The sequence below is a fragment of the Aphelocoma coerulescens genome, chromosome 3 (assembly GCF_041296385.1).
Source record: "Aphelocoma coerulescens isolate FSJ_1873_10779 chromosome 3, UR_Acoe_1.0, whole genome shotgun sequence".
NCBI lineage: Eukaryota > Metazoa > Chordata > Aves > Passeriformes > Corvidae > Aphelocoma > Aphelocoma coerulescens.
This window is the reverse complement of record NC_091016.1, coordinates 113,130,702-113,157,623: the sequence shown is the minus strand read 5'-3', so window position 1 is coordinate 113,157,623 and position 26,922 is coordinate 113,130,702. Positions and strand designations below refer to the sequence as shown.

Sequence of the window (26,922 nt, the reverse complement as noted above, 5' to 3'; positions counted from 1 at the left end):
TGAAGCACATCCACAGCTCTTCAATGTATGTTGGTACTGTTGTACATATTAAATAAATCTGACAAATGTTTGCAGCAGTTGCCTTCCTCTGCACCCTCTCCACTTCTCAAATTCAAAAAGGATATAGTGGCATACAACTGTTCTTTCAAGTGTCTGCACTGCAGAAAACTAGCCAAGTTAAGTTTCAGGTTATGACTTCACCACGTTGTTATCAAGAAACATTCTAATTGCACCTGAAGAAAATTTATTTTCTTGGAGTACCTATCTTTTTATGTTCAAAAGAAAATTAACTGTTGAATTAGAAACAGGGAATAAAAACCAGTGTTCTTTCTTTTCTTGTTAGTGTCAGCAACAAATTATCCCTGATCAGGACCAGCTTATGATCACAGCGTTGGAGTGTATTTATAGCTGTGAGCGAGATGACCAGCTGTCTCTTTGTTATGATATTTTGGAATGCCTTCCACAAAGAGGATATGGGTAAACATTTTATTTGTAAATTATTTGGTTATTTATAAATATTTTAGAAATATTAAATATAGTTGTGAATTAAAGCTTTAAAAAGGGTTGTTAAGTCACTAAAGGGCAGACCAAGTTACTGGAATATTCTGTTCACCTCTGAGCTGCCATGATTGTAATGTGTGTATCTATATACTTCTGCTGTATATACATCAGAAGTACATAGTCTACCAGTTAATGCAGCAGAACATGAGTTAAAGTAGCAGCCTAGACCAAGGCTTCTGTATTGTTTCTTAGACTTTCATAGTCTGATGAATTGAGACCAAGTGTTAGTGCTGTCTTACTGGTTTTCTTGCAATAGTGGCGTCTTGCACTTAACTTAAAAGCAGCAATATGTCCCTGTGAGAGAGGGAAGATGGAAAACCTATTGATGGGCAAGTAATGCTCAAGAAAGTGAAAGCATGAAGAGGAAATAGATACTCTGTGATCTGTGAGGTGTAAACTATTTTTCCAGTATCTTTTACATGAAGGAAGGAGAGAGCCCGAGGACAGTCTAAGGAAGAAGGAAAACCTCTGCTCTTAAGAAATTGAGGAACCGTCTAAATTTTAACTGTCTTTACAGCAAGAAGCCCAATAGTTCTAATATTTACAAGTAAACATTTATTTTAATCAAGGAATGTTTCAAACTACTTATCTTCATATGTATATAATGTGAGTTACAAGAGGAAATTATAAGAAATATGTGTATGTATATATTTAATTGTGTGATATCATTGCAGGCCTGAAACAGATAAAACTAACGCTCTTCATGATGAAGTAGATGAACTGGAACAAATTCTTAGGTATTGCATTTTGCTAAAACAAATATTCTTACAGAAATCACTAAGCATAGCCAAGAACACTTTTATAAGAAACCAGCAAGAATATATATATTTTTTAATGCTGTCAACAAGATTATCAGTATGTTTTTTGTATTCAGAACATAGAAATTTTGAATGGTTTTATCTATTTGAATAGTATAAAACTGTAGAGATAGTGTTCTTGGAATAAAAGTTTGGGGGGTTGTGTTTTGGTTTTTTTTGTTTTGTTTGGGTTTTTTTGTGTGTGGGGTTTTGTTGGGGAATTTTTTTATTTGTTTGGTTGGGGATTTTTTGTTTTGTTTGTTTTTATTTTCAGTGGGGTTTTTTTGGCAGGGGGAAGGAGGGTTAACCTGAGGAATTTGTTTTGATCTTGATACTCTATAGTGCTTTGAGTGATCAAAGACTAAAACTGTGATGCTATGTGTTTACCCTCTGGTATTATTTTATATGTGTATATATATATAGTTTTTAAAATGTAGGTAATGTTACTCTGGCTGAGCTATACTGTTAGAGGTTTTATGGAGCCTGTTTGCATTTGCAGTACATTGTTTGAGAGTCCTGCTGCTGCAGCAGTAGTTGTACAGTTGTGCAGTGTTCACGAGCGCTGGCTCTGTTTGTTTGCAGCGTGTCGGAGCTGTTGGAGAAGCACGGCCTGCAGAAGCCGGTCTCCTTCGTGAGAGACACGAAGGGCAGTGCAGAGGAGGCGCGGAAGCTGCTGGTCCGGCTGACCAGGCACACAGGTCGCAAGTTAGTATTCCACGAGGCACCGGGATAAGAGGGGAAGCGCGGTGAGGTAACAGAGCGTGCCTGCCTGCTTTGTGGCAGCAGGGAGCTGTGGTGTTCACCCTGAGGACAGTGTACATACAGAGATTGGTTAAACTTGTGATTAACATGATTAGTGTTTTGGCTGCATTCTCCACAGTCAAAAATCTCTGCTTTAGTATGTTTGTGTTCAAGTAAACAAGCTTAAAAGGCATACTGGCTGCAAAATATTGCAGGATGATGAACTGTGAAAGCTAACATATTGTAAATAAAAGTCCTTTAAGACCTATTTAATTTTATTGAGAGTGTAGGATTTGTAAAGTAATGCTTTGGTTTTTTTGGTGTGTTTTCTTGGAACCCTTGTAATAAGGTAACTTACTGATTTTAGGTATTGATTCTACCACTTATATTCCCAGTATTATTTTTCAGTTTTTCTAGTTAAGAACTACTTCATTTAACTCATCTTTCAACTGTACATGAATTATTAAATGGCTCTTGGCATAAGCAGATAAAAATTTTGAATCCTGAGAAAACCAGCCATAACTGCGGGTGACTTTCTTTCTTATTTACAGCAAATATGCACAGCAGTTTATCCATTATGGTAGAGTGGTATTTAGATTTTTAGTAGTCTGAAAGCTTTTTAAGACTTTTAGAAACCTCTCTTTAGAAAGATCAAGACAATGCCTCTGTAGGAAAAATGTTGGTTTTTCCACTTTTGTTTTGCCAAAGTAAAAGCTAATGCCACATGAGAAAATCACTATTAGCTGGAAGTAGCTCATGTAATTTAAAAAGGTCTTTTTCTAATCTAAAAGGCTCAAGATAATGTCAAAAAACCTTCATAGTGTTTTTACTAGTAAAAGTTTTGATAGGGCACAAGAAGTTGAGGCTTTGTGCGTAAACAGAGATCCATGGATTCAGAGGGTCAAGAATCTGAATACCACTCAATTTTAAGAAACAAAGTTAGAACTCTGTTCTCCTGTGATTGCATGCAATTGATTAGTCCTTTGAGATTGCCTACAATGAACAGCACTTTAATGATCCTCAGCTGCTGTTACAGACTTGGTTTTGCCCTGCAGTTCCTGGATCAGCAGGAGGATAGCACTTCAAACTTTCTGATGTGTTATGGAAAATTATCAAAACCTAGCTGGGGACTCTTGAGAAAGATTGCTTAAATCCCTGCCTTATCCCACAGAAAACAGAAAAAGCACTTTGGGTACTGCATTGTTGTCAAACCATTTTATCCCACAGTTGCTGTTTTAATTAATATTAAAAGCCATCTGTCTTTGAATCACTCCTGGTTAAAAGTCTAATTAAATACTGAAATAGCATTTGAGAAAACTCATATTTCTGGTGATGGAAATCTACTGCTTTTCTTTAAATTTGTTGGGGAAGAGAATATTTAATTTTAAAAAATATTTGTAGGCAACCGTCAGTTGGTGAGACACAGTGGAAGCAATTACTCCAGGATATGTTGGACATGCAGCAGAAAGTGTATAGATGCTTACATTCAGATACTTGCTATGAGGTGAGTTTTGTATCTTCTTACTGACTTATGTCCCAAGTAAGCTATAGATTCTTACTTCATATTGTTGCTCACAAGTGTAAATACATTTTTCTGTGTTGTTACTTGGTTGTCTACTGGCTTTTTTTGCAGTATTTTATTTAAGGAAAAATTCTGGTGTTTATTCATTTTATCTAAAGCCTCTCTAATAAATACCCTGTATATCTTTTATTAAAATTCAGCTTTTTAGAAATTGAATCAACTTTGTTCTGTAGCCTGTAATTCCGTGTACAAATGTGTTTAGCAACAAACACTCCAAACTAATGAAAATAAAGCATTGTCTTCACTCAAGCATTTCTTAAACATGGAGTTCTGGCTTGATAATATTATCCAAGATCATTATAGGATTATGGACTTTCTGCTGCTTGCAGTTGAAGTAAAATTATGTGAGATGAGAAATCTAATTTTAGTGAAGGTAAAAACCCTTGCATGTGCATAAAGCCCAAACCCATGTCATTAGTATTTGCAAAGGACAGCTGTTAGACAGATGTAGAATTTGCTGTGACGTGTTGTTTATTTACATTTTCACTTCAATGTACTGCATTTTATTACAGATGCAGTACTGTGTCCACTATCATTAGTGTTTATATCTATATAAAAGCAGGTTTTATTGCAGTTTACAGATTTAATTGCTTATGGTTATCCGTCTGATTAGCTCTTAGGAGAAGTTTTAAAAGCAAAGTAGAAAACAAAAGAAAAAAACCAATGCTATTCAACTTATATTGAAAGATATAAGAAGAGAAAAATCATTCTTTCCCTGTAGTGCAACTAGAAAAATTGCAGCATGTTTAATAGTCATGGTTTTGTGGTAGGCTACAACTTTGTGTACTTGAAATTTTTTTTACGTGCATGTTAAAAAATTGTAATACTAGAGCACTCTGTAAATAAGGCATTTGCTTTGGTCTGATCTTAATGTAAGTTTTCTATTGACACTATTTTTTTAAACTCTGAACCGTATAATTAAAAAAGAAACACAACTAAGGGTTTTGGAAAAATTATGTAGGAGTGCTGAAAATGCTTTGAAATGTGGTGCTGTCATATGCAATTATACTTCAATAACTTCAAAATTGATAAATTGGTGAGGCAGTAAGGATTTGCAATCCCATCTGAGGTTTTGGTATTTTTGAGCATGATGCTTAGCTTGTTCTTCTTTCATGCAAGGTGAATTCTGTCCTCTTGAAGGAGGACTTCTTAAGTTTTGAGAGAGGTAAATGTTGCATGTGGGATCTTTGAGGAAGAAGGGTCAGCTGTGATACTTTGCATCTCTTGCTGTTCCTTGAGGGTTGGTATGTTGTGAAATGGAAGATGATCCAATTGTGTGATGTTCTTTAAGAAGCACAGTACTGTTTTCCTTTCCAGAGCATGAGGTGGTTTGGAGAGGTTCTTCCTAGAAAAAAAGTATCCTGAAATTAAACTATGATTGAGTAGAGTGCTAAATAATCTCATCTATACCCTCTTTCCCATGAAAGGTTGGACCAGATCATCTTTAGAGGTCCCTTCCAACCTGGGCTCTGTGGATACAAAATGCTGCTAGCAAGGATTTCCTTGCTATTTTCTAAATCTGTGAGAGACTTTTCTCTCTCACAGAAGAGGTAGCAGAGTTATGTAAACAACCAAACATCTGCAGCCTTGAAAAGTCTTGTTTATAGTATAGTAGAAAAATATTTTGACAATGGATGTTTTAGGATTTTAGCCAGTCGCCCCAAGGGGTGGCTGATCCTTTGTCCAATTAGACTATAAAGAAAAAAGTCTATAAAAGAGTTTGTAAAATAATTTAAAAAATCAATCTTGCTGCACAGTTCCTGCCTGCTGGATCTTCTCTCCTCCTCCCTATGCCTGTGGGACACGGTGATATACCCTAGAGCAATTATTTTTTTTTAATAGGGCTCTTCTATGATTCATTGGTCTTCTTGAATTTGCTATGAACTTTAAAATATTCAATAAAGGCCATATTGTTGCAGCTGTGATATTTTCTGAAATGATCAAATTTCTGTTTCTTTTCATTAGGACAATAATGACTATGCTTAAGAAAAAAGCAAATTATTTTTGTAAGGAATTGAGATTATTTTGAGTGTCTTAAAGTGGGTAAAGCTTTTACCTGGAAATGAAATAAGCTAGGTGTTTTCTGGCAGAATACAGCATTATATTAATTTGCATTCTTTGAAGATAGTCTTGATTGAAATTTAAGGAACATTTTACATGCTCAGTCCTATATGTTTTTAGTTTCTTTAGGAATACAGAATTTCTTCTCATATGTTGTTAGTTTTAAGGTCTTAATAGTGAACTGCCTTTTCAGATTCTTATATTGTAGTAACACGTCAGAATGTAGGTATATTTTTGGTGTCTTAAGTCATACTGTAAAAAGACAGTTAATATGATTTTTTTTTTTAACTTCCAGTAAATAGAAAGTAGTTACTAGTTAATTTTAGCTTTACTTAAGTGAATTGTAGAAATACTTCCCTTGACAGAAGTCAGATTTTCTGCTTGGACTGAATATATATATATTCTTTTGACTTCAAAGATCGTTGCATTCAAAGGGGTTTATGCCATAAAATGCAGATAAGCTTAATTGAAACTGCTGCTCTTGCAGGTTATTAAATTACTATTCTTTCTTTTAGATATTCACCGAAAGTCTTTTATGCTCAGGCAGTATAGACAATATCCACCTGGCCGGGCAAATGATGCACTGCCGTGTTTGCTCAGTGGATCTGCCGAGTTCATCCAAAGGGAAGCTGCAGTACCGAGTCAGCTATGCGAGAAGTATTGAACTAGTTTTGGCTGCTGGCAGAGAATACTTCAATTCTTCAACGAGTTTGACTGACAGCTGTATGGAGTTGGCCAGGTACATTTGCCACTATCATATACATAAATACAACTGGTTTAATGTTGTCATAGCATTAGGGTTTATTTGATATTGTATTCCCCCTTCTCCCCCCCGGTCTTCTATTGAGAATATTTTTCATAAGCAGGCTCTGGAAGTACAGAGTAATGTTGCTTTTCATGCAGGAAGTTTAAAGACCCTTTTAATGAATAAGGGTCCTGTGACCAGCTTTTCTCTTAGGGTTTTATGGTGGTATTTCAAAATACGTGGCTTATAGCTCAAATACTTGGTATGAATGTGTGACTCTGTGTTTATTCTGTTCAGTAACATGTTTTGGTCCTTCTCTGACTTAACCTTCAATCAGTTGTTTCATGGTAACTTAACTTGTTTCCATGAGTGATTATCAGTGTGTAGGTCTCCTAGTAGCCTTCATGTATGTGTTGGTTTAGGTAGAATGTATTTGTCTTCTCTTTAGCTCTTTTATTCCACTCCTATTTTAATCTTCACCCTGAAATATTTGTCAATATGCCTGAAAAATATGATGGGTTCATATGGGATGCTCAGCTAACATACAGTTTTGGTTTTGATTTAAAATGTGTATTCTTAATTAACGTGTGGAGATAAAAGTCATATGATAAACTGGACAAATCAAATACTTCCTGATTTAATGTGTATGGTGAATTAAACCATTTAAAATCATTGAGATGAGATGCCTTCTGGACAAGCTCAAGAAATGAAGCTCATGAGACTCATGAAGTTCAACAAGACCAACTGCTGGTGCTGCACCCCGGTATCAGTCCAGGCTGGGGGATGAACAGATCCAGAGCAGCCCTGCCGAGAAGGACTGGGGCGTGCTGGGGGAGGAGACGGTGGACGTGACCCAGACATGTTCTCTTGCAGCCCAGAAAACGAAATGTGTCCTGGGCTGAACACAAAGCAGCAAGGGGAGCAGGGGAGGGAGGAGAGGGGGTGAGACACCACCTGCAGTGCTGCATCCAGCTCTGGGGTCCCAGCACAGGAAGGACACAGACCTGCTGGAGTGTGTCCAGAGGGATGAAGCACCTTCTTCTTTCCTCTCCTGTGAGGAAAGACTGAGGGATTTGGGATTATTCAGTCTGGAAAAGAGAACGTTCTGGGATGACCTAAATGTGTCCTTCCAGTACCTGAGGGGAGCCTGCAAGAAAGATGTTGAGGGACTTTTTACAAGGGCATATAGTGGGACAAAGGGTAATGGTTTCAATCTGGAGGATAGTAGGTTTACATTGGATGTTTGGGGAAAAAAAAAAATTCTTTACTGTGAGGGTAGTGAGGCACTGGAACAGGTTGTCCACAGAAGCTGTGGATGCCTCATCCCTGGAAGTGTTCAAGGCCAGGCTGGATAGAGCTCTTGAGCAACCTGGTGTAGTGGGAGGTGTCCCTGCCCATGGCAGGGGATTTGGAACTAGGCAGTGTTTAAGGTTCCTTCCAACCTATTCTGTTCTATGATTGTATGATTTTGCACGTTGATTTTCTTTGTTCAGCGTCTATTAGTAAAACTACATATGAATACACTGTACCAGAATGCAACTTGTATTTTAAAAAATTATCTAAAAGCTTATTACAATAATATACTATTCATGTGACTTGAAAAAAATATTTAGAATAATGTGCTCTTAATAACTGCATTTATTAATTCATCTTCAGAGGAATTTAGTGGGGGGTTTTTTATTGTTGTTTTGTTGTAGTGGTTGGTTGGTTGGTTGGTTTTTTTTTAATTCAGCTTTGGTTTATTTGCTGTACCTAGCTGAGGAAACTGAATTTGTGACGATGACTCTTAATGTTTCACTTCCAGTCAACTTTTTGCACTGTTTTGCTTTTATCTTCCAGAATATGGCATTATCAAAATGCAATAGTGGTAGGAGAAATATTTCCCAAAATAATTACGTATTTAAGTACTTACACCTTCAATGTCATCTATTAAATTCATTGCTGATCTAAATTCAGGAGGGTTTAGGTGATGTACTTATCACAACCAGTTGAAAGCAATCCAAAACCAGAAATTTGTTAAAATGTTTAGAGTATTTTGATGTTTCACAAGTACAGTAAATTACTGCTGGTGGTTGTTGTTTTGTTTTGTTTTATTTACTGGTGAACCTTTCCCACAAGTTTAACTTTGAATGTATTCATCAAACTTTAGAAAAATGTGTTTCCTTCTTATTAGGTGCTGTCTACAACTTATTGAAGACAGTCCGAGTGCTGTTCAGGAGGAGTTGGACCTCATTCGTGCTCTGGGTTACCTGGAAGAGTTTGGTGTGAAAATATTACCGCTACAAGGTACTGCATAATTTTATTCTTTATATGATTACTTGAATCACAGGCATAAATATGCATGAGAAATAGTTACTATTACATAAGTGTGACATTATTAAAGAGTTCATTTCCTGCCTCCAAGCACTTTACAGGCGCATACAAAAAGTAATTTTTGTAATGAAATTTTTTAGAATATGTGAGGTAAGAAGGATATTTGCATATGGTGTCTGTGTTTTGGGACTTACTTTCAGCAGGACTTTAGAATAGAGTATCGAGTATATGAAACTTGAACAGAAATAATTTAAGCTCATCTTTTGTTTTCCAAATAATCTGCACTTGCCTATGTGCTTTAAAATAACAGGTGGGAGAGAGGTACTTCATGCAGAGGCAGTTTTCGTGTCTCCAGTGGGCTGTTTAATTTTTAGGTATATAAAACCCAATGACAGTGGAAGTGAACTTTTATTAGGTATTTCTTCTGATGATGTGCTTAAAACTAAATCTTTTGGAGCTCTGACTCCAGTGAAAGTTGTTGGACAAAAGTTGGAAAGAAGTTATGATTATGTACAATGAAATTGCATGAACAGTAGTGGAACTGGCTGAGATGAGCACTGAGCCATGAGACATGCTGATGATAATGTTTTACTTCTGGCATTGTGCAGAGAAATACTGGGATTTATGGTTAGCACTTCAGTGCTTTCCACTTCATGGAAAATGAAGTAGATATTCTCAGTGACTGTTGTTGCTTTACTTTGGTGTTCTCCTTTTGTTCTCTTTGTTTCCAAGTATTTGTTCAAGTGAGTTGATGCTCCGTGTGTTATATTCAGAAATCTTACAATTTCTGGGCTGAGAATGTCTGATTTCCAGATCTTGCAGTACTGCAAGATTTCTAGAGTAAAATTATTTTTCAGTCAGTTTGTTCAGCCTGTAGAAAAGTGCACATATTTTCTTCAACCTTTTTTTGATGTGGACATGGAGGTATCATTTTTAAAAAGTAGTGACATAATACTGCATTAACAGTATGTGTAATACAACTGATCTAGATTAATTAGAACATGTGAAATAATGCATGTAATTTCATTAATGACCCTGACTTACCCTTGCTTCCATATCTTTCACGTAAATCTAATTAATCTAATAAGATTAAAATGATGTTTTCAATTTTAATGAAAGCCTTTAAATGATCTGTTACTTTGGTAAAGTGTCGTTAAATATAGCACTAAGGATCAGCTGTTCCCACAGCAATAGTTTTTTAGCAATTTTTTAGCAATTTTTGCAGTTCTGTATTTAGTTTTCTGTAGATCTTCCCCCACTTCTATTTTTAGCAAACTCAGCAGTTTATGAACTACTGTTATGCTATATTTTAATAAAATCTGTTTTGAAGACTCCTTATTCAAATGTGAAGGAAAGTCCATTGTTAAGTGTTCTACCCATGGTATTATATTAGATTACTTTTAGTTATGTATTAAAAATTCCTGCTTAAATAATCAGTGACTGGAAACATTTTATTGTTGTATACTAATATAGGCCTGTGATAGAATATTAAAAATTAAACTAAAAATATGACCTTTTCCTGCTCTTCCATTCTTACTCATTTTGGTCTAATTTGATTTCCAGAACTAATGATTTTCATTATGCAAATACTACTTTGCTCTTACTGAGAGGCCTGATATCCTGTGTTTTAAGCCCCATATGCTAATGCAGAGTTTATCCCCCATGCAGCCATTCACTCTTATTTAGTGTTAAGTGGAATATCTGCATGGTGTTCCTCTGAGTTCTGAGAACTTGCATGGTATGAAAGCATTACCTTTTAAAACAGCAGCCTGAAGTTAGCCACCCACTAACAAGCTAAATATGGCACTGGAATCAGTTAATGATATTAAATCATGCAATTACAATAATTGTTTAATTCTTGGTAAAATCTTTTTTGAAACACAGTACTAATTATAAGCTGCTCAGGATACAGTTGACAGAACCTGGTGATTTGCAGACTGTCCTTCCACTTCCACAGAAAATTTTTAAGTAAATTAGGAATTTGCTAATGACAGTTCTTTGAGTCTATGTGATGTATCTCGCCCATGCTAAAATAAAATGTAGTGTGAAATCTTAGTTAGTTACAACATTCTAAACAAAAGTTATGTCTGTCTTAGCAGTCTTTCAGAATGTTGCAAAAATGATAATTTAAAAAAATTGTATAAAGGTATATTGGTTAATTGTACACATTTAAAAACAGTGAATGTGAAAAAATGAAATAAAAATAAGTTTTCATTCAGGTCAGTTTTCCTCTTTTTGCTCCCTTCATAACTTGACTTGCTAATGATTGGGGCTGGATATCCTGCGGCGTTATTTTAACTTTCTGTTTGTAGGTATAATTGAGGATCTGCATGCAAGCAGCCTTGAGCTGGTTTTCAGTTTGTATTTGCATTCTTATACTCCCCAGCACTCCTCCTGCCCTGTGTTGTTTAAGCAGGAGCACAGCAGTCAAGTTCATTTGTGCAGTCTCTAAACCAGTTCTGCTTTCAACAGTGCGTTTGTGTTCCGATCGACTCAGTCTCATCAAGGACTGTCTGGCGCAGATGTCAACAAACTATAAACAGTCTGCTAAGCTCCTGGAACTGGCAAACCTGCTAAGGGTTGCAGGTAAGCTGTGTTAATAAGACACTGAGTTGCATTGCAATGTGCATTTATGTTATGTTTTAGGACGTTTGAGTTGATCATTAGAATATGTGTTCAAAGATACCATTAAAAAGTCATCTGGAAGAGGGGAGGAATGAAACATTTCACATGACTGGAATATTTTCTCTGTAAAATAGCTGAAATGGTCAGCTGCTCCATTCTGCTAATACCTGAAATAAAAAAAAATGCCTTGTCTAATCTAGAGCTGGAGTAAAGGCCGTACTAGTTTGAAAACAAACCAGTGGGAGACTCCAAGTCAGAAGTACAATTTAATAGGAAAATGAAAAATAAAGGCAGAAAACACTGGTTTAAACTGACAGAGCCAGGATACAACCTGACACCTTGTTAGTCAGGGTGGTGATAGCTGTCCGATTAAATGGTGGCTGCAGTCCTCCTGAAGTGATGGATGTGGTTCTGTTGAAGCAGTGATCCTGTAGAAAGGTCTGCTCTTCCTCAGAAGGTCCAGTGGTGGCTGTGTAGCTCCTGTCCTCTGGGAATCCAGTAGAAAGGTGTCTGTGGTGTTCAGAATCTCAGATTATATCCAGGAGGGAATGCTTGGTTCCTTCTCCTGGGCGGAGCATCTCACAATGGGGTGATATAATTTCATGAATCATGCAGTGAGGCTGGATGACCCACTAACAGAAGATCTCCCCCGGAGGGAGTTACCAGGGATGTGTGATGGAAGAGACAAAGAACACTGCCCCACCTGGTTTTAACAGATAGTGATAGAATACATGCTTTTGGTTACATCTTATATTATAACCTAAGACAAGGCTTATTTCAGATTGGAGGAGTTGTGGCTGAGAATATCTTGTTTTACAGTTAATTGGTAGTACTGAAATTACCGTGAATGTTATTACCTCTGTCAAATAAGGCACTCTGATTTAATAATCGTTGCATTTAAGTTAGAGGGGGAAAAGTTGTCTGTAAAGCATGAATTTCAGCTGCTAGGCTTCAGTCTATGCTGCATGTATCTCATTTGGGCACTAAAAATAATACATTAAGTTGAGTATTCATTTGAGGAGCTGAACATCTTCAAAGATTGAATCCTGAGGATATTGGGAGGGGGTGTTATGTTTTTTTTTTTTTATAGCCTACCTAAAATATCTGCCTTTTGATTTTTTTTATTTTTGAAAAATACTTAATCAATGCAACGGTAAACACAATACCGCTGTATTTTTATGATGTAGAAATAGAATATAGAAATATAAAATAGGTATTTTTATTTCATGCAGCATATAAAATCGGTGAATTCCAGCTTTGTCACTGAAGCATGCCTGGCTAATTCCTTTCTCCCTCTCTATTTGTTAAATAATTTAATTTTTTTTTCTTATGTTTTCAGGAAGCTTAGTACTGGCAATTTTTTGCATAGTATTATAAAAAGGGAGGGAGATATTTGAGACAGTTGTGTAAGGTTGAGAACAGAGGTATGGAAATTAGGTTGTTGACCTCCCAAGGTCCCAGAGTCCTAAGGAAAGGAGTCACGGGAAATGTCCTGACTCTGGTCAGCACAGTGCTGCTACATGAAAGGTGGCAGAGGGGTATGTTGGGTAGCTGGATCCAATCTAAATATTTAATACGTAATCCACAGAAAAATTGGAATGACAGTAGTAACTTCTTTTTCTTTGCCTGTCAAGCTTTTGGGAGAAAAAAAAAAAAGTCTCCCTTATTGGTTCATAAGACAAGGTTGCTGTACAGCTCTTTCTTCTTCTCTGCTTTGTCCCATCCAGATCAAGTTAAAATCTGTCCATTTTTCTTAGTATTCTGGGTTCTTTGGGCTAATGTTGCTGATTTTTGTTTTATCTTCTTTTTGAATCTAAGTGATTCTCTTTGTGTGAAAGAAGGAAAACCAAGATCCAGAGAGATTCTATAAAGCTTTGTCCAGTAGTGTTATCCTAGTGCCTCAGCTGTAGGATTTACAGTGCCCTGGTATGTACCTTTGAAAAGGGATCAAACTTGTGGTCTCACCTCCAGAGACTGAAAGATGGCAGTCCCTGCATAGTAGGTAGAGAACTTCAGGGAATTTGTATAGAGTTCATTGATACAGTAGTGTCTGTGTGCTAGTGTTACATCACAGTGACACTTAGGCACCCCTGAAAAGAGAGATTTAAGAGGTATTCAAAGCCAGATGATGAAATGGCCTCCCACTTCTTCTTTTCCATGCGTTTACCAGGCTAGAGAAAACCAGAAGATGAATGTGTGAGCTGGTTAATTTTTAAACAGGTGAATTATTTAAAAACTACTGCTTCCTCTACCAGTGACACGTTCATCTTGCGAGCGTTGGACTCTCTGACTTTAATGGTTAGCCTTGGGAGCAATGCTGATGGTTGCTCCTATGGTAAGTAGGGAATTTTAGTTGTAAAAGTACATTTCAAGAGTGAATCTTGGTAAGAAATACACGACTTAGACACTTTTCTCTTAAGCTAAATATGCAAGTAACATGGTCACTTTCAAGGTAATCTTTTGGTTATAGAATAACATTGAAAGGAAAATATAGCAAGACACATTTTCAGTAGTGACTTTCTGTGGTGGGGAAATGTGATGGGGTGTTTTTTATTTGTTTTACATAAGTAGTTTTAAGCTTTTGTGATTAAAACCCATTTCACTGTCACTGAAGGATGATTAGTTGGATTGCTTATATCGGAAAGCTGTTATCTGTAGAGAATATTCATTTATGAGTAGGATATGGATTCAGTATGAGAATGCCATAGCTGTGAATTTTATCTAAACTTAATTGTTGTAGGAGATGGGCTATGGAAAACGGATTTATTTAATTTTAAGAAACTCAGTATTTTTAAAATGTTCTTGTTTGTTTGTTTTTTTGGATTTGAAAGCTGTAAACAGCATAACACTGTTACTGCAGAGTTTTTTGTGGCTGACTCTCTAGCCCATTGAAAAGCATCCAGAAGATTACCCAGTAGCATATAAAGGAAACATGATTGTCATCATTGCTTTAAAGCATGCATATAAATGCAATATTTTTCCAAATTATTAAAGAAAGTCTGTAGAGCTTTACTCTTTGGTCCTTAATTGTTGGTCTGTGTACCTCTGATGAGTGGTAGAATAGGTAACCTTATGCTGATTTTAAAGAGTATTAGAATTTGAATAGCTAGGTTATTAATACCTTTGAAAGCAGATTTTAAGTGTAATGCTGGTATAGTCTTAGTCATAGTATGTAATGAGGAGTGCTGTATATAATTTGATGGTAGAGATTAAAAAAAATAAGTTGAAACATGACATGTAGAAATGGTATTTCTGTACCTGTCAACTTGTAATTTAAGTTACTGAGTTCCAATTAATTATTAATATTAATTAATATTATTAATACTGTTTTTAATATGATGAAGAGTTATTTTAGGACTTGGTAGCCATATCAAAAGTGTGATAACAAACACTAGTATTATTGCACAAATTAGTTTATAGACAAAAGGGCAGCTTATGCATGCAGATTCTAAGATTTTTGAATTAGTATATTTTATTTTAGACTTAATATTAGAAAAGGAAAGCCTTCTTGCAGTTCTAGTGCGGATAGTCTTTGTTTGCAGGTGTAAAACTACTGGGACAGGGTATTGTGATTTCTAAGAGCTTATGATGAAAGCAAGTGGTCTTACTGAGATATTTTTGGATGGATCTGGATATTGAAAAAGGTGATTGAACTTTATGGACTTGTTTAATGAAGAATTAGATAAAGTGCTGCTGGGATAAAGATTTGATTTTTGTCCTTAATTGGTTTTCACTACTTACACAATTACTCTGATTTATGAGCCACCTTTGCTGTGTAAGAAGTTCTGATTTTGTCCTGTGGAACATACTTACTGGTATTGGTTGTGCATGCTCAAAGTTGTGGTCCCTTCTGTTCCAAATCCACTTTGTAGAGTGTTTTTTTGCACTGTCTGCTCAATGGAGGAATTTGTTTCAGTATTTTCCCCTCTTTGTTTCCCCTGCCACCCCACCCTGTATAATTACTGATGGGGAAAGACCTCCTCGCTACATCTGTCCGTGTCTATATAAACTTTTTACATTTGTGTGTATATAGAACATGAAGCATATGCTATGTTTTATTATATGTAATATATAGCCAACCTATAAAATCCTAAGAACATATATATTTTAATTTAAATTTTGGAAGACTGCATTTTTTGTGGATTCAAGGGTAGATTGCACAGAGTCATTGTTAAAGAGCTTTGTGAGCTGTGTACTCTGAATACAGTTTGCTTAGAGAACAGCACTGAAAGTGAGTAATATTCATTATTCATATTTATCAAAGTTAAAATCTTGCTTAGGTAATGACATATCAGCTAGCTTCTTAATTGCTTTAAATATTTGATTAATGACAGTGGACTCTACTTAAACCTCATGTCACTGCCTCTGTAAAGTAAGCACACAAGTGTTACCTTAATTTCACAGATGGGTAAAGTGAGTGAGGGAGAATGTGCTCAGCATGACAGCCAGAAAATCTGCACCTGCTCAGGGAGCTGGAGCTGTTGTGTGTCTCACAATCCTCACTTAATTCATGCGCTGTGTTAAGAAAGGGTGTAAAGAACTCACTTTATGCAATTACTTGAGTAGATGCGTGCAAAAAAAGTAGGGGAAAAAAGCTTCTGTATCAGAAATTAGGAGCATCTTCTCTTCTCTTAGTGTACATCAAAAAGACCTAGTGAGTGTTGGTCATTATTTCCTTTTTCAGGCTCTCTGGAAATGTTTCCATTATTCTCTTTTCTCACAACTTTCTTTTGTAATTTATTTAATTTTAATATCCATAAGCGAATTCTAGTAGCTTTAAACTTTGCTCACATTTCTTAGTTAAAGCTTAATTTTGAAAGCTATCTTTCGTAATACTGACTTTCTTGCATTTGGAATTCACCATGTAGATAGCTTCTGATCTGCCAGATATCCCAAATGTGGGCGACATGGAATTTCTGAAGTGTATGTACAGTGTTGGTATCATTTGACTTTTAAGTTTTAATTACATGATTTCATTCAGGATAATGTTATTTCATCCACTCACAAATAGCATGCATCTTATGCAAGGTGTTTCAATAAGCTTTTTTTTTCTTTATATAATCTAGATTGGATCCAAGCTTTTAAAAAGTATTTGCATATCCTTTACTTCTCAAGAAAAAAAAAAAATTCAAGTATTTCTGAGCTTTCATATTTTTTCTCTTGTCATTTTCATTAGAACCTCAGAATCATTTAGGTTATAAAATCTCTTCAAGAGCACTGAGTCCAACCATCAGCCTGGCACTGCCAAGTCCACCATTAAACTGTGTCCCTGAGTGCAACATCTCCATGTCTTTTTAAATACCTCCACTTCCCTGGGCCTGTGTGCACATACACTTCCCTTCCTCATCCCCTTCCGCTCTCCAGTTTCTAAATTTGATCTGAGTCTGTATGTCAGGTGTTATCATTAAGGCTTGAAACAGAATTACCATGTAATATAATCAGGTCACCATTTTAAGAGTTTTGTCATTCCTATCTTGGTTTTCAGTCTTGGATATCTGTCAAAATGGCAAGGGAGACAATTCAGAATTCAAAACTTTCCCTTTTATAAGACTTTATTATTGAAATATCATCAAATGATGTGTTACAAAGCTGAAGCAGTGACTTTTTCCGTGTCTGAATAGATGACTAAACTGCAGCAGTGTGCATTATCAGTCACCTGCATGGTTAATGAAAGGTGTGTGAAAAAGGGCATTCACTAACATTGGAGCCAGTGGTTGTTCTGTGCCATAACAGTGAGTGCCAAGGTAATGGAAGTGTCAATGAGTAGAGATATGATGAGCAACTATAGCCAAGGACTAGAAGGAAAGTGATCCTTGTATTTTATGCTTGTGCTTTTGTAAAACATGCAGAGATGTATTGTACTGTATCAAAAGTACTTGGCTGAAGCATTGATGATGGGGAACTTGACTCCATGCAACTGGTCAAGCACAGTTAAAGAAACCATTCCTTGGTCCAAGTTCTTAGTTTCTTTCTTCAGTGCCACTGGTTTTTAAGTGGGAATAAATAGCAGTGATTATTTTGGCTATCTGAAATCTGAGGGGTAATAGTTTGATTGTTTCTCTTGACTTTTCTTTGTGTTTGCCACTTAGTCAGATCTCTCTGTTAGAAGTTAAGCTGTCAGGGTGAAGTGGGCATCAGGAGATGAGTGGCAAGTACGTGTCCCTCGCTTAGAGAAATGACAGTTCACATTTAGCTTGTGAGGATAGAAGCACCTCTTTGTCATCTGTAATTGCTTTTGCCCAAATGAGAAGTTCCCAGCTTCCAGAGGGCAAAATTTTGCAACGAGAAAGCCTTGAATGTGACTAATTTGCAACATCGTGTGCTGGCAGTATATTGAGCAGGAGGCTGAAAGATAAAATGATGGGAAGCCAACCTGTTCTCCCAGCTGAGTTAGTTGTGATGTGCTGGGATTAGGGGAGGCTTGATTGAGTTTAGTAATTATGGTAACTTCACTTGCCTGAATGTCATTGTAGTGCCACTGCTACAACTTTACTTTTGAGAAAGCTTTAAAAAGAAATTTGCTTTATCTGTGGTGATGGATCTGCAAAGTGTAGTTAAAAATAACAGCTATACAATTGAAGAACATGTACTCTTTAAATGGTTTTTGAAACTGGATTCATTTACCTTCTGAAATATTTGCATTTCACAAGTTGTAGTAATAGAGTTTCATAAACCAGTGCCCTTTTCAAATGGCTGTAACAACGCTGACTGCATAAAATTGCTTTTAATAATAGAGGAGAAGCACAACCAAGAAACTTGCATTTTAAAAATCCACTCATTTTCATTCTAAAAATTCTTTCCTAAATTAAAATTTATAGATTATTTTTCCTGTGTATGTTTTGTCACCTTCTCATACAGTGCATGGACACACATAGTATTTTGAGCACAAGACTGGACAAGCTAGTGCCAGCAAATTGTTCACTCTAAACAGATGACTAGTGAAGGCTGACAGGTATAAATGTTATTTGTATTGACTATAACTGGCTTTCAAAAGGAGATGAACTGTCTCATTAGATTTTCATCTGTGAATGCTGATGTATTAAAATTGAGGTCAGGATGTTTTTCTCCAAAGATCTTTGATGAAACTTCAGTCAGAAGGCTTCAATAGTATCTGAACTGTAAGATTCGATTCATAACTAGTGGAAGAGGCACTGTCCAGAAGATCTGGTGACTGAGATGGATGTATGGTGTGGAAAAATTAGTTTCAGTTCTACTCACTCAATTTATGAGGTTAGGGATTTTTAAATGCTTATGTTTTCTGCGTCTCATGAATTATTTGGAGCCATGAAGTGGCAGTTTAATATGAGTCTTTGTATATTACAAAAAAAAAAAAAATCAATTTTTTTTCTTCTATTACAGTACATAGACTTTATTTTTTTCAATGTCAGGATTTTGATTTATGTCACTTAGCTTAAATGTCAGTTTGGTCTATGCTTTGGCCATCACATGAATACAATTTTTAAAACCTTTTTTTTTAACTTTAACAGAACATGCTAATTGTTTTGGGGTTTTTTTTGTTTTGTGTTTTTTTTTTTTTTTTTTAGCAAGCTATGGTGCAAATGTTTTTTTAAAATACATAACTCCTTTTACTGTTTCCTTCAGGAAAAAGCAGAGAATTTTATTTCTGTTTCAGGTTCAAGAGAGGCTTTTCATGTTGTGATATGTAGTTAATTCTTAAGAAATAAAGTAGCAAGCTTAAGGTGACCATTAATTCCAATTAACTTATAAAATGTCTGAATTTTTCTTACAGGAGATGATCAGATGGAGAGAAAAGGTCAAGTTTTAATCCTTTTAGTGGAACAGGCTCTCAGTTTCCAGGACTACAAAGCAGCTAGTATGCATTGCCAGGAGCTCATGGACACAGGTGAAGTGAATAAACAGGGGTTGCATGAGGTGATGGTGGTGGAAACCTGAGTTCTGACTCTGTTTACTGTGAGGTGTGGTACTTCAGGTTGGACCATTTCATTAAAGTAACAGTTATGTCTCATTAGTGGAAGTGCACTGACATGGAATAGAGACACATACAGCAAATACTGCATGGAATAAGTGTGTACTGAATTGTTGGTTGTGTAGCCTCGGGGCTTTTCTGTATGCCTCTGGCAACCACAGTTTCTACTTCTTTCTACACTGTGTCCCTCTCAAACAGGTAAAACTGTGTGACTGCAGCTAGCAGGAAGGTGCAGGTCTTTTAGAAGTCTACCTTTCTATCATAACTCTTCAGATATTTGTGCTATTTGTATAATTTGTGTATGCGACAGTATGAGTGGACGTAAATGAAATACATATGTCAAGATACTAAGGAAGATGGGATTTGTTTCTTTGGCTCTTTTTCTCTGCTTTGAGAATGAGGGAGAAAAATGCAAGATGAATTAAGATTTTTTTAATATATCAAGTGATATATTTTATATTTTGTATTTTACAGCCACTTCAGTGAGGTATTCAATATCATGATCTGAAATAAATGATGATTTTCTTATTGTAATATGTAAAAATACAGGATGTAAGCTTATAGATGCCTGATATATTGTTATCTATAATACGATAAAAATTAGTCTTTTATGTATTCAATCAGTCTAAAGGGGAGCTTTAGACAGTTGCCTCTGTTTTATGGAGCCTTTATGGTTCCTTTTTCAGGGGATGTTAAGTCTTCACAAGAATGCCGCATGCCTTCCTTTATCTCATCTGATAAGAATTAGGCAGCATCTCCTTTCACTTGTCATAGGAAGTGTGTTTTGTGTTCCCTTGAAGATTATTCTAAAAGCTGGGAAGTGTGCAGTCAGCTTGGGCAATCCGAAGGCTACCAGGATCTGGGGATGCGCCGGGAGCTCATGGCCTTTGCTCTGATACACTGTCCCCCCACTGCCATACAGGCGCTGCTGGCAGTGAGCCGCTCATTGCAAATCCAGGTACCTCTTTCTGGAGCTTCTTTCATGAAAGTTCAGTGCTTACCAAAGTAAAGGGGACTTGTGCTCATTTTTAAGTTTCTTCCCTTAAGCTCTACCCCTTCAAATATATTTATATTTGTTCTGGTCTACTTCTCTACTTTCATTGTCATATTTCAGCAAATGAGGTCTCTTTCTAAGCAGTTTTGTGTGATGAGTTGGTTTCTCAAGTACAAGTGCAGTTGTGTTTTCTATCTTTGGTGCTTTTAATTTCTTTATTGTTTGCCTGATTTAAACATTTTATTTGTAAATGCAGTTGATGAAATTTTAAAATACTTTCTAGGTATTTATACTTTGTAATGCCATTTCATTAAATGCCCACATAAATGTCTATTAAACGTTTATTCTGTGGTTTTTATGATCTTTACCCAATATGCAATGAAATTATTCTCTAATTGATTTCAATGCTGTAATGGTTTTAAAAACTGCCACAGGTTTTATGTCTGAGCCATCTTTATTAACTCTGCAATGGCTGACTTCACAGAATCACGTTTTAGCTGTTGAGCTGATCGCAGTATATGTGTGAGAACATAATTGTGGCATTTAAATACAACTTATGTCAAGGTGACATAGCGAAAGTTGTATTTGAAACTGAAGGGCAGTAATTTAGGTTGTCAAAATGTTAAATTTCTGTTCACTGCAATTGTGGCTTGGCCTACATACTATGACTTGAGTTCATAATTGTCTTAGTTGTCTAAGAGTTCACGATGTTCTTAGATTTATAATTGTGTAACAGAAACATCTTAGAAGTCTTTGGACACAGAACGTAAGAATGGGGGGAAGGTAGCCACAGCTACAGCACATGTGCAGTCTGATTAAGGCAGCTGCAAGTGTGTAGCCTTTTCCTTAAAAAATCCTGTGAATAGCAATGTCTGTGAGAATACAGGCAACATGTGAAGGTGGAAGTTCTGTGCAGAACTGCTCACAAAGGCACTGTCCTGTGGCACACTTGCCTTTGTGGAGTTGCCTGATGCCTTGGAGTTCCAGTTCAGATAATGGATGTTTTAGTGACAGGTCTGTAGCCTACATCGTACAGCATGGTACATAAAATTGAAAAAAAAAAGTTCTTAGATTTTGTGAAAAATATTGCACAAAAATCATGGAGAAGGGGAGGTCATTTTGTCTGGTGACTACAGCAGTGAGAGGATGTCAGAGATGCTGTGTTTTCTACTTTGCATCTTTTCCTGCACTCTTGTTTTTCTGTCATGGAAGCCTTTATGTCAAGAGTTTCTTGGGTTTCCTATGAGATCAGTCATAATTCTTTCATTTGCTTATTTGACTGGTAAAAGATAATATTTATGTCGTGTTTGTAGATTCTTCTTCAGGCTGTGAATTACCAGTTTCTTCCTACTGAAGGAGGTGAGAGTGTAAATATCTCTGGGCCTTCTTCATTGATCAGTAAGGATACAGAGGTAAGTTTTAATGTGAATTTTAAAAGTAATAATGACTTTGTTCTACATTAGTCTGAAGAATCAAAGTTGAGTTTTTAGCAATATCTGTCTGCTTACTAGGTAAAATAGACAACATTAGACATATACTCCCTTCTGTTGTTAGATTGAAGTTTAGGGTTTTGCTTATGTATTTATACTTTGTTCTGATCTTTAGTTGCTTCTTCCTACACAGACTTAGCACCACTGGAAAAAAAAATATAAACCCAGAGGCGGGAAAAGTGCAACAAAACTTACATTAAAATAGTCATTTATATTAGTTTGCCTGGTTTTTTTTTTTTAATCTGCCCCAGTTGCAAAACAAAATATTTGAAAATAAACCTGAAATACATATTTAATTAAAAAATGTTTTGAATTAAACTTATTTTTCCCCTTAGTTCTGTGCATCATGAAGTTTATGACTTGTCGTTTTATAATGTTCATATATTGCATGTAAAATTATTTTTTGTGTAAGATCAGAAGGAACATGGAGTATTCCACAGGCAGGACAACAGGAAACAAGTCTTCTATTACTCTTTCTGCTTTTTATGTCTAATATTTTACATCTGTACATGTACAATTACAAATACTTTTCTCTCTTTAAGAAGATGTAATTATTTACCTGTTTTTGAAAAAAGGAATGTGTTTTTTACACTCTTCGAAGTGGAAAATTCTGTATTTAATTTATTATTTTCTCTGTTTTTTGTTTAATTAAGTAGGTGATAAATAGGGGTGGGGAGAGGGGGGCAAAAACCTTAAAGAAATACAGGAAAGGAGAGAGGAAAAAGGAGTAGGAGAGAGAAGGAAAGAGGGAAGGAGAGAAAGAAAAGAGAAGGTTCATGTTGCATAGGGTGGCTTTTTGAGAAAGGTATGTGAGTTCCATATATTCCTTGGAGAATATGTCTGTATTTTGTGTATGGTTTTCATGTATGTATATGTGTATATAAAGATATATATGTATTTGTATATATACATACTTGTATACACACATGCATATGTAAACATACATGTACATATATGTATTTGCATATATATAAAATAAATGGCTGGAAGGTAAAAAAGCACTGTAAACAGTACTCAGAGGACACATTTTATGTGTCTGTTGGAATCATCCATATAAAGAACAGGTCCATTTTCACTGGCACAAATGCTTTTTATTTTCTGGAAATCCATAGATGCATCTCTCTGAGCAGGAAGTTATTAAGTAGGTGTTAATAAAATTGATATGGGTGTGGATGCATATGTTTACAATATTTTAATGTCTATAAAAATTTGTTATGCATCACCTTTCATGTGCTGTAGTACTACTTTGTGGCAGAACAATTAGACATGCATATAAATGTTTCAGAAATTTATTCAAAGGTTTATCAGAGTTGAGTAAACTCACTAATTAACTTTGCTATCATTTCAGTTTGGATATTGGAAGAAATTTTCATTATGCTGGAGAATTGACATTCAAAAATTTCTCCAATACAGCTTTCATTTCTTTCCCCCCCTTAGTTGTGGTTGATTTTCTCTTTAGAATTGGAAGTAGGCAGACAGTTGATCTGGCAAGTTTGTGTGTTGCTGCATTGAGTTTATTTTCTTTGTTTAATACAGCTCCTTGGCATGCTGAGTTTCAGACTGCTACACTAGGAAATGAAGTTCTGTATATTTGCTAATTTTTTCTTTTTGTTCTCTCCCAGTTGACTTAATAGGGATTTATAGCTTCTTTCATTTCTTGGAATGATACAGGAAACATAGCCAAAAATTTACTCACTGTATAACTCCTCTGTTGCTACAGACATTTGCAATGTTAGAAAAGCAATATATTCAATAAGTCAGTGTCTCTGACTTCACTGAATCCCATAACTACAATCCCCATAGTTACACATTATCTAATTCCCTGTGCATCACCTTCATTGTCTTGCACAGAATTTTAGTTTCTTTAAAGAAAAAAAAAAACAAACTGCAAGATTTTTCTCTCCTTTATTGTACTCCTTTCATTTTCACTTACATCCTGATTAACTTACAGAATCCTTTTTTCAGGGAGTTGACAAATGTTGTTCTTTCTCAGTTTTTGATACCTTTTCAAATTGGTGCTCTTAAGTGTAAGTTTTCTTATCTCTACTTGATTTCAAGTTCTGGCATACATGTGTTTGGGCATCCCTTTTTCTGTTGCATTCAAAATACCTATCTGTAAGTATGTCAGTTTTGCTTTTCAAACCTTTTTCCATCCCTCTTACTTTTGTCTAGCATTGAGTCATTAGTCTCCACTACCATTTCTTCCTTTATGTCAACCAACATCACCAGCTGGTCATACTTTTTCAGCAGCTTTCTCTTGATGAACTCTTCCCTAGAAATTTCTAAACTAATTTCATTTTTATTCAGTTTTTCCTCCAAATTTTTTTCCCCTAAACTTGCAGAAATCTTGATAGCAGATGGCTACATATATACATAGACTGCATAGAAATTATTTATTACTGCTGTCGTGTTGACTTCAGCATAACTTTTTTTCTAAGTTTTTGTGGTCCTACTCTGAAAGAAATTTATGAATGTTGTTATAAAGATGCACTTCATTATTTTATAGGCGCTAAAGCTTTGTGTCAGCTTGTCACTCTTGTTTGAGCTCATGGTGTCCATTTGAGAAATTATCCTTTGGAAGCTATGATGATTCCAACATACCAGATTGTTTTTAAGCAAAATGTTAAGTTTCACCAATCATCATCTTTTTACTTATGTGTGCTACAAATGCCTAAACAACTAATCTTCTGCTTCTCAAGCAGAATATCTTGGTGAGAAGATTAGGCTCTTGATTAGTGAAAAGCCTTTCAGAATATTACTGGTAAAATTGTTAAATTCAAATTAAATGCTTAGTCATAAGACGCTGTGTTGTGTATAAGCAGTAGAAACAACATTCATCAGTTGCCTTGTAAATGTGTTCTGACTTTGTTAAATCTGCATAGTACTTAAAATATGTTTATGTCTGTTATAAATCATTACTTTTACCTATCTGAATATGAAAGCGTAATTACTGTAAAGTGGCACATCAAACCCAAGAGAAATTAAGTTTCCATTTTTTTGAAAATGATCTCTTGATAGAAAAGCAGATGTAATTTCTAGAGGAGAATATGTTCAAATTACAAGATGATTTTCTTAAAGGCTTCTTAAAGAAAAGAAAATTTGTGATTAACAGAGCATAAGTGTCTTGTTTTTCCAGTTTTCCCAAGCACTAGATCTGGGAAAAGACAGGATCTCTTAGAACATTTGTTTACATTAAATTGATAGGTCACACATTTTTATCACAGCTGGTTAGAAATTATTAGAGAATCATGATTAGTTATTCTCTTGTCCTTTAGCTGGTGCCCCAAAATGTCTAGTTCTCTGTCAGATCTGCAAGTGTTAAGCAGATGTCTTAATTACTGCTGTATATCTCAGGCAGTCATCATTGATGCCTGTGTTTCAGCAGCTGAATCAAATGCATTATGTCTGTTTCAGGCTGGGTTACTTCTTTGTTACCAGTGATGTTATGGCCCTAATAAGAGCGTGGAAATTCAGTGACTCCTGAATATTGGTGTTATCATCTTGAGCTGAATCTTTTCCATAGTCTCTCATTTAGGTCTGGTTTTATCATTGCAGGACTGGAATTTTCACTTAGACTGGTTCATAGCTGTAACAGGCATTGAAAAAAAAAAACCTAAAAATCCCAATATAAAACCCTTCAAGGCACAGAACATAAATTTAGACTCTTCATGAATACTTATGTTAAAGAAACTATTTTAAATTCTTGTTTGGCAATGGAAGTACCAAAAAGGGAAAAGGAAGACCTAATGCATCATGCTCTGTTTTTGAACAGACTCTGTTCTACCTCATTTCATTTCCTTCATAATCTTGATATATTATTATTCTTAACATATAAAGTGTATGGGTTTTGCATGTTTTAATCCTTGCACCTTGACTAATTGTCATTAAAGACCAAAAACAATCCTAAAATCCATGCTGCAGGTGTTCTAATTTATTACTGTCTCTTGTGTAGCTTATCTAAAAAACAATTGGCTTTGTTATATGTCCTCCAATTAGACTATTGGGAATTATATATGTGTATGCATGAGCAAAGGTGTATGTATATAAATATGTGGTGTGTATATATATAAATATTTTAGCTGTTATTTTAGAGTAATTTGTTAATTCAGAATTTGTTGGTTGTCTTTTTTATATATTTAGATTAAAGCAGATTTTTAACCTGCCAATTTGGCTGCTATTTAATAAGTTGTTGTTGCTATTATTATTTTGATTTTAATCAGAAGTGCTTACTTTATAAAGGATGTCAGGAAGAAATAATAGAAAATAATTTCCCCCAAACACCCCTCAGAACCCCTAAAATAAAACTTCTTCCTGAAGATACAATTAAAGTTGTTTCTTGAGATGAGATATCCAACCTTATTTAAGAAATACCTTATTTTTTGAGAGATTGATTTGGGATAGCAAAAAGTTGTAACCTGGAGATGTTGCTGCTCCAAGTAGAATGGCTTTTCAGAAAATGGAATTTCTATTTGTGCTAAAAAAACTGTTATTACTTGTAAGAGTTGAAATCCTTTTTAAACAAAAATCAATAGAGTTTATCTGATAGCAGTAGTGCCATAAACATTCACACCTGCATACAAGTTAGCTCATTAGTTTTCACACTGCTGAAGGAGGGGTATTTAAAAAAAGTGTTTTGCTCAAATGCAGTTGAGAACTTGGGTGGAATTTTTTTTCTGGTTCTGTTTGGTTTGGTTTAGTTTTGGTTTATTTTTCCTCCATGAAAAATCTGTTGGGTGTCCTGCAGCATCTGCTTGAAAATGGTGGCAGAGAGGAATTAGTATTCCATATGTAACATTTAAAATAAATTACAAAAGTAATTCTTCTAATTACTAAAAGTAATACTTCTTACTAAGTACTTAAAGTGGTTTATGTAAAAAATACATGAACAAGAAATTCTTCCCCCAAGCCACCAGACCTAGGATTTTCAATAGATTTTAATTTTCCAGAGCTTCAAAAGTTTTGACAGGTTGTCCTTGGCATACACTTTCTTCATTTGGTGAAGCAAGAGCCGAAATTCCTAGTTTAGCCAGTTGGTTCATTAGTGGTGCATCTGTGAAATGCACAA

At 35.5% G+C, this 26,922-nt stretch overlaps 1 protein-coding gene across 1 annotated transcript in view; it reads left to right on the top strand.

Annotated features, from left to right (window-relative positions):
• NBAS (NBAS subunit of NRZ tethering complex) overlaps positions 1-26,922 on the top strand; it is a 166,661-nt gene that overhangs the window by 49,169 nt on the left and 90,570 nt on the right. Inside the window, exons 26-35 of the mRNA XM_069011614.1 lie at positions 344-477; positions 1,236-1,298; positions 1,941-2,063; positions 3,501-3,603; positions 6,258-6,481; positions 8,661-8,773; positions 11,273-11,386; positions 19,176-19,289; positions 20,174-20,331; positions 21,681-21,779. Coding sequence (XP_068867715.1) covers positions 344-477; positions 1,236-1,298; positions 1,941-2,063; positions 3,501-3,603; positions 6,258-6,481; positions 8,661-8,773; positions 11,273-11,386; positions 19,176-19,289; positions 20,174-20,331; positions 21,681-21,779 — 1,245 coding nt within the window. The remainder of the gene's footprint in view (positions 1-343; positions 478-1,235; positions 1,299-1,940; positions 2,064-3,500; positions 3,604-6,257; positions 6,482-8,660; positions 8,774-11,272; positions 11,387-19,175; positions 19,290-20,173; positions 20,332-21,680; positions 21,780-26,922) is intronic.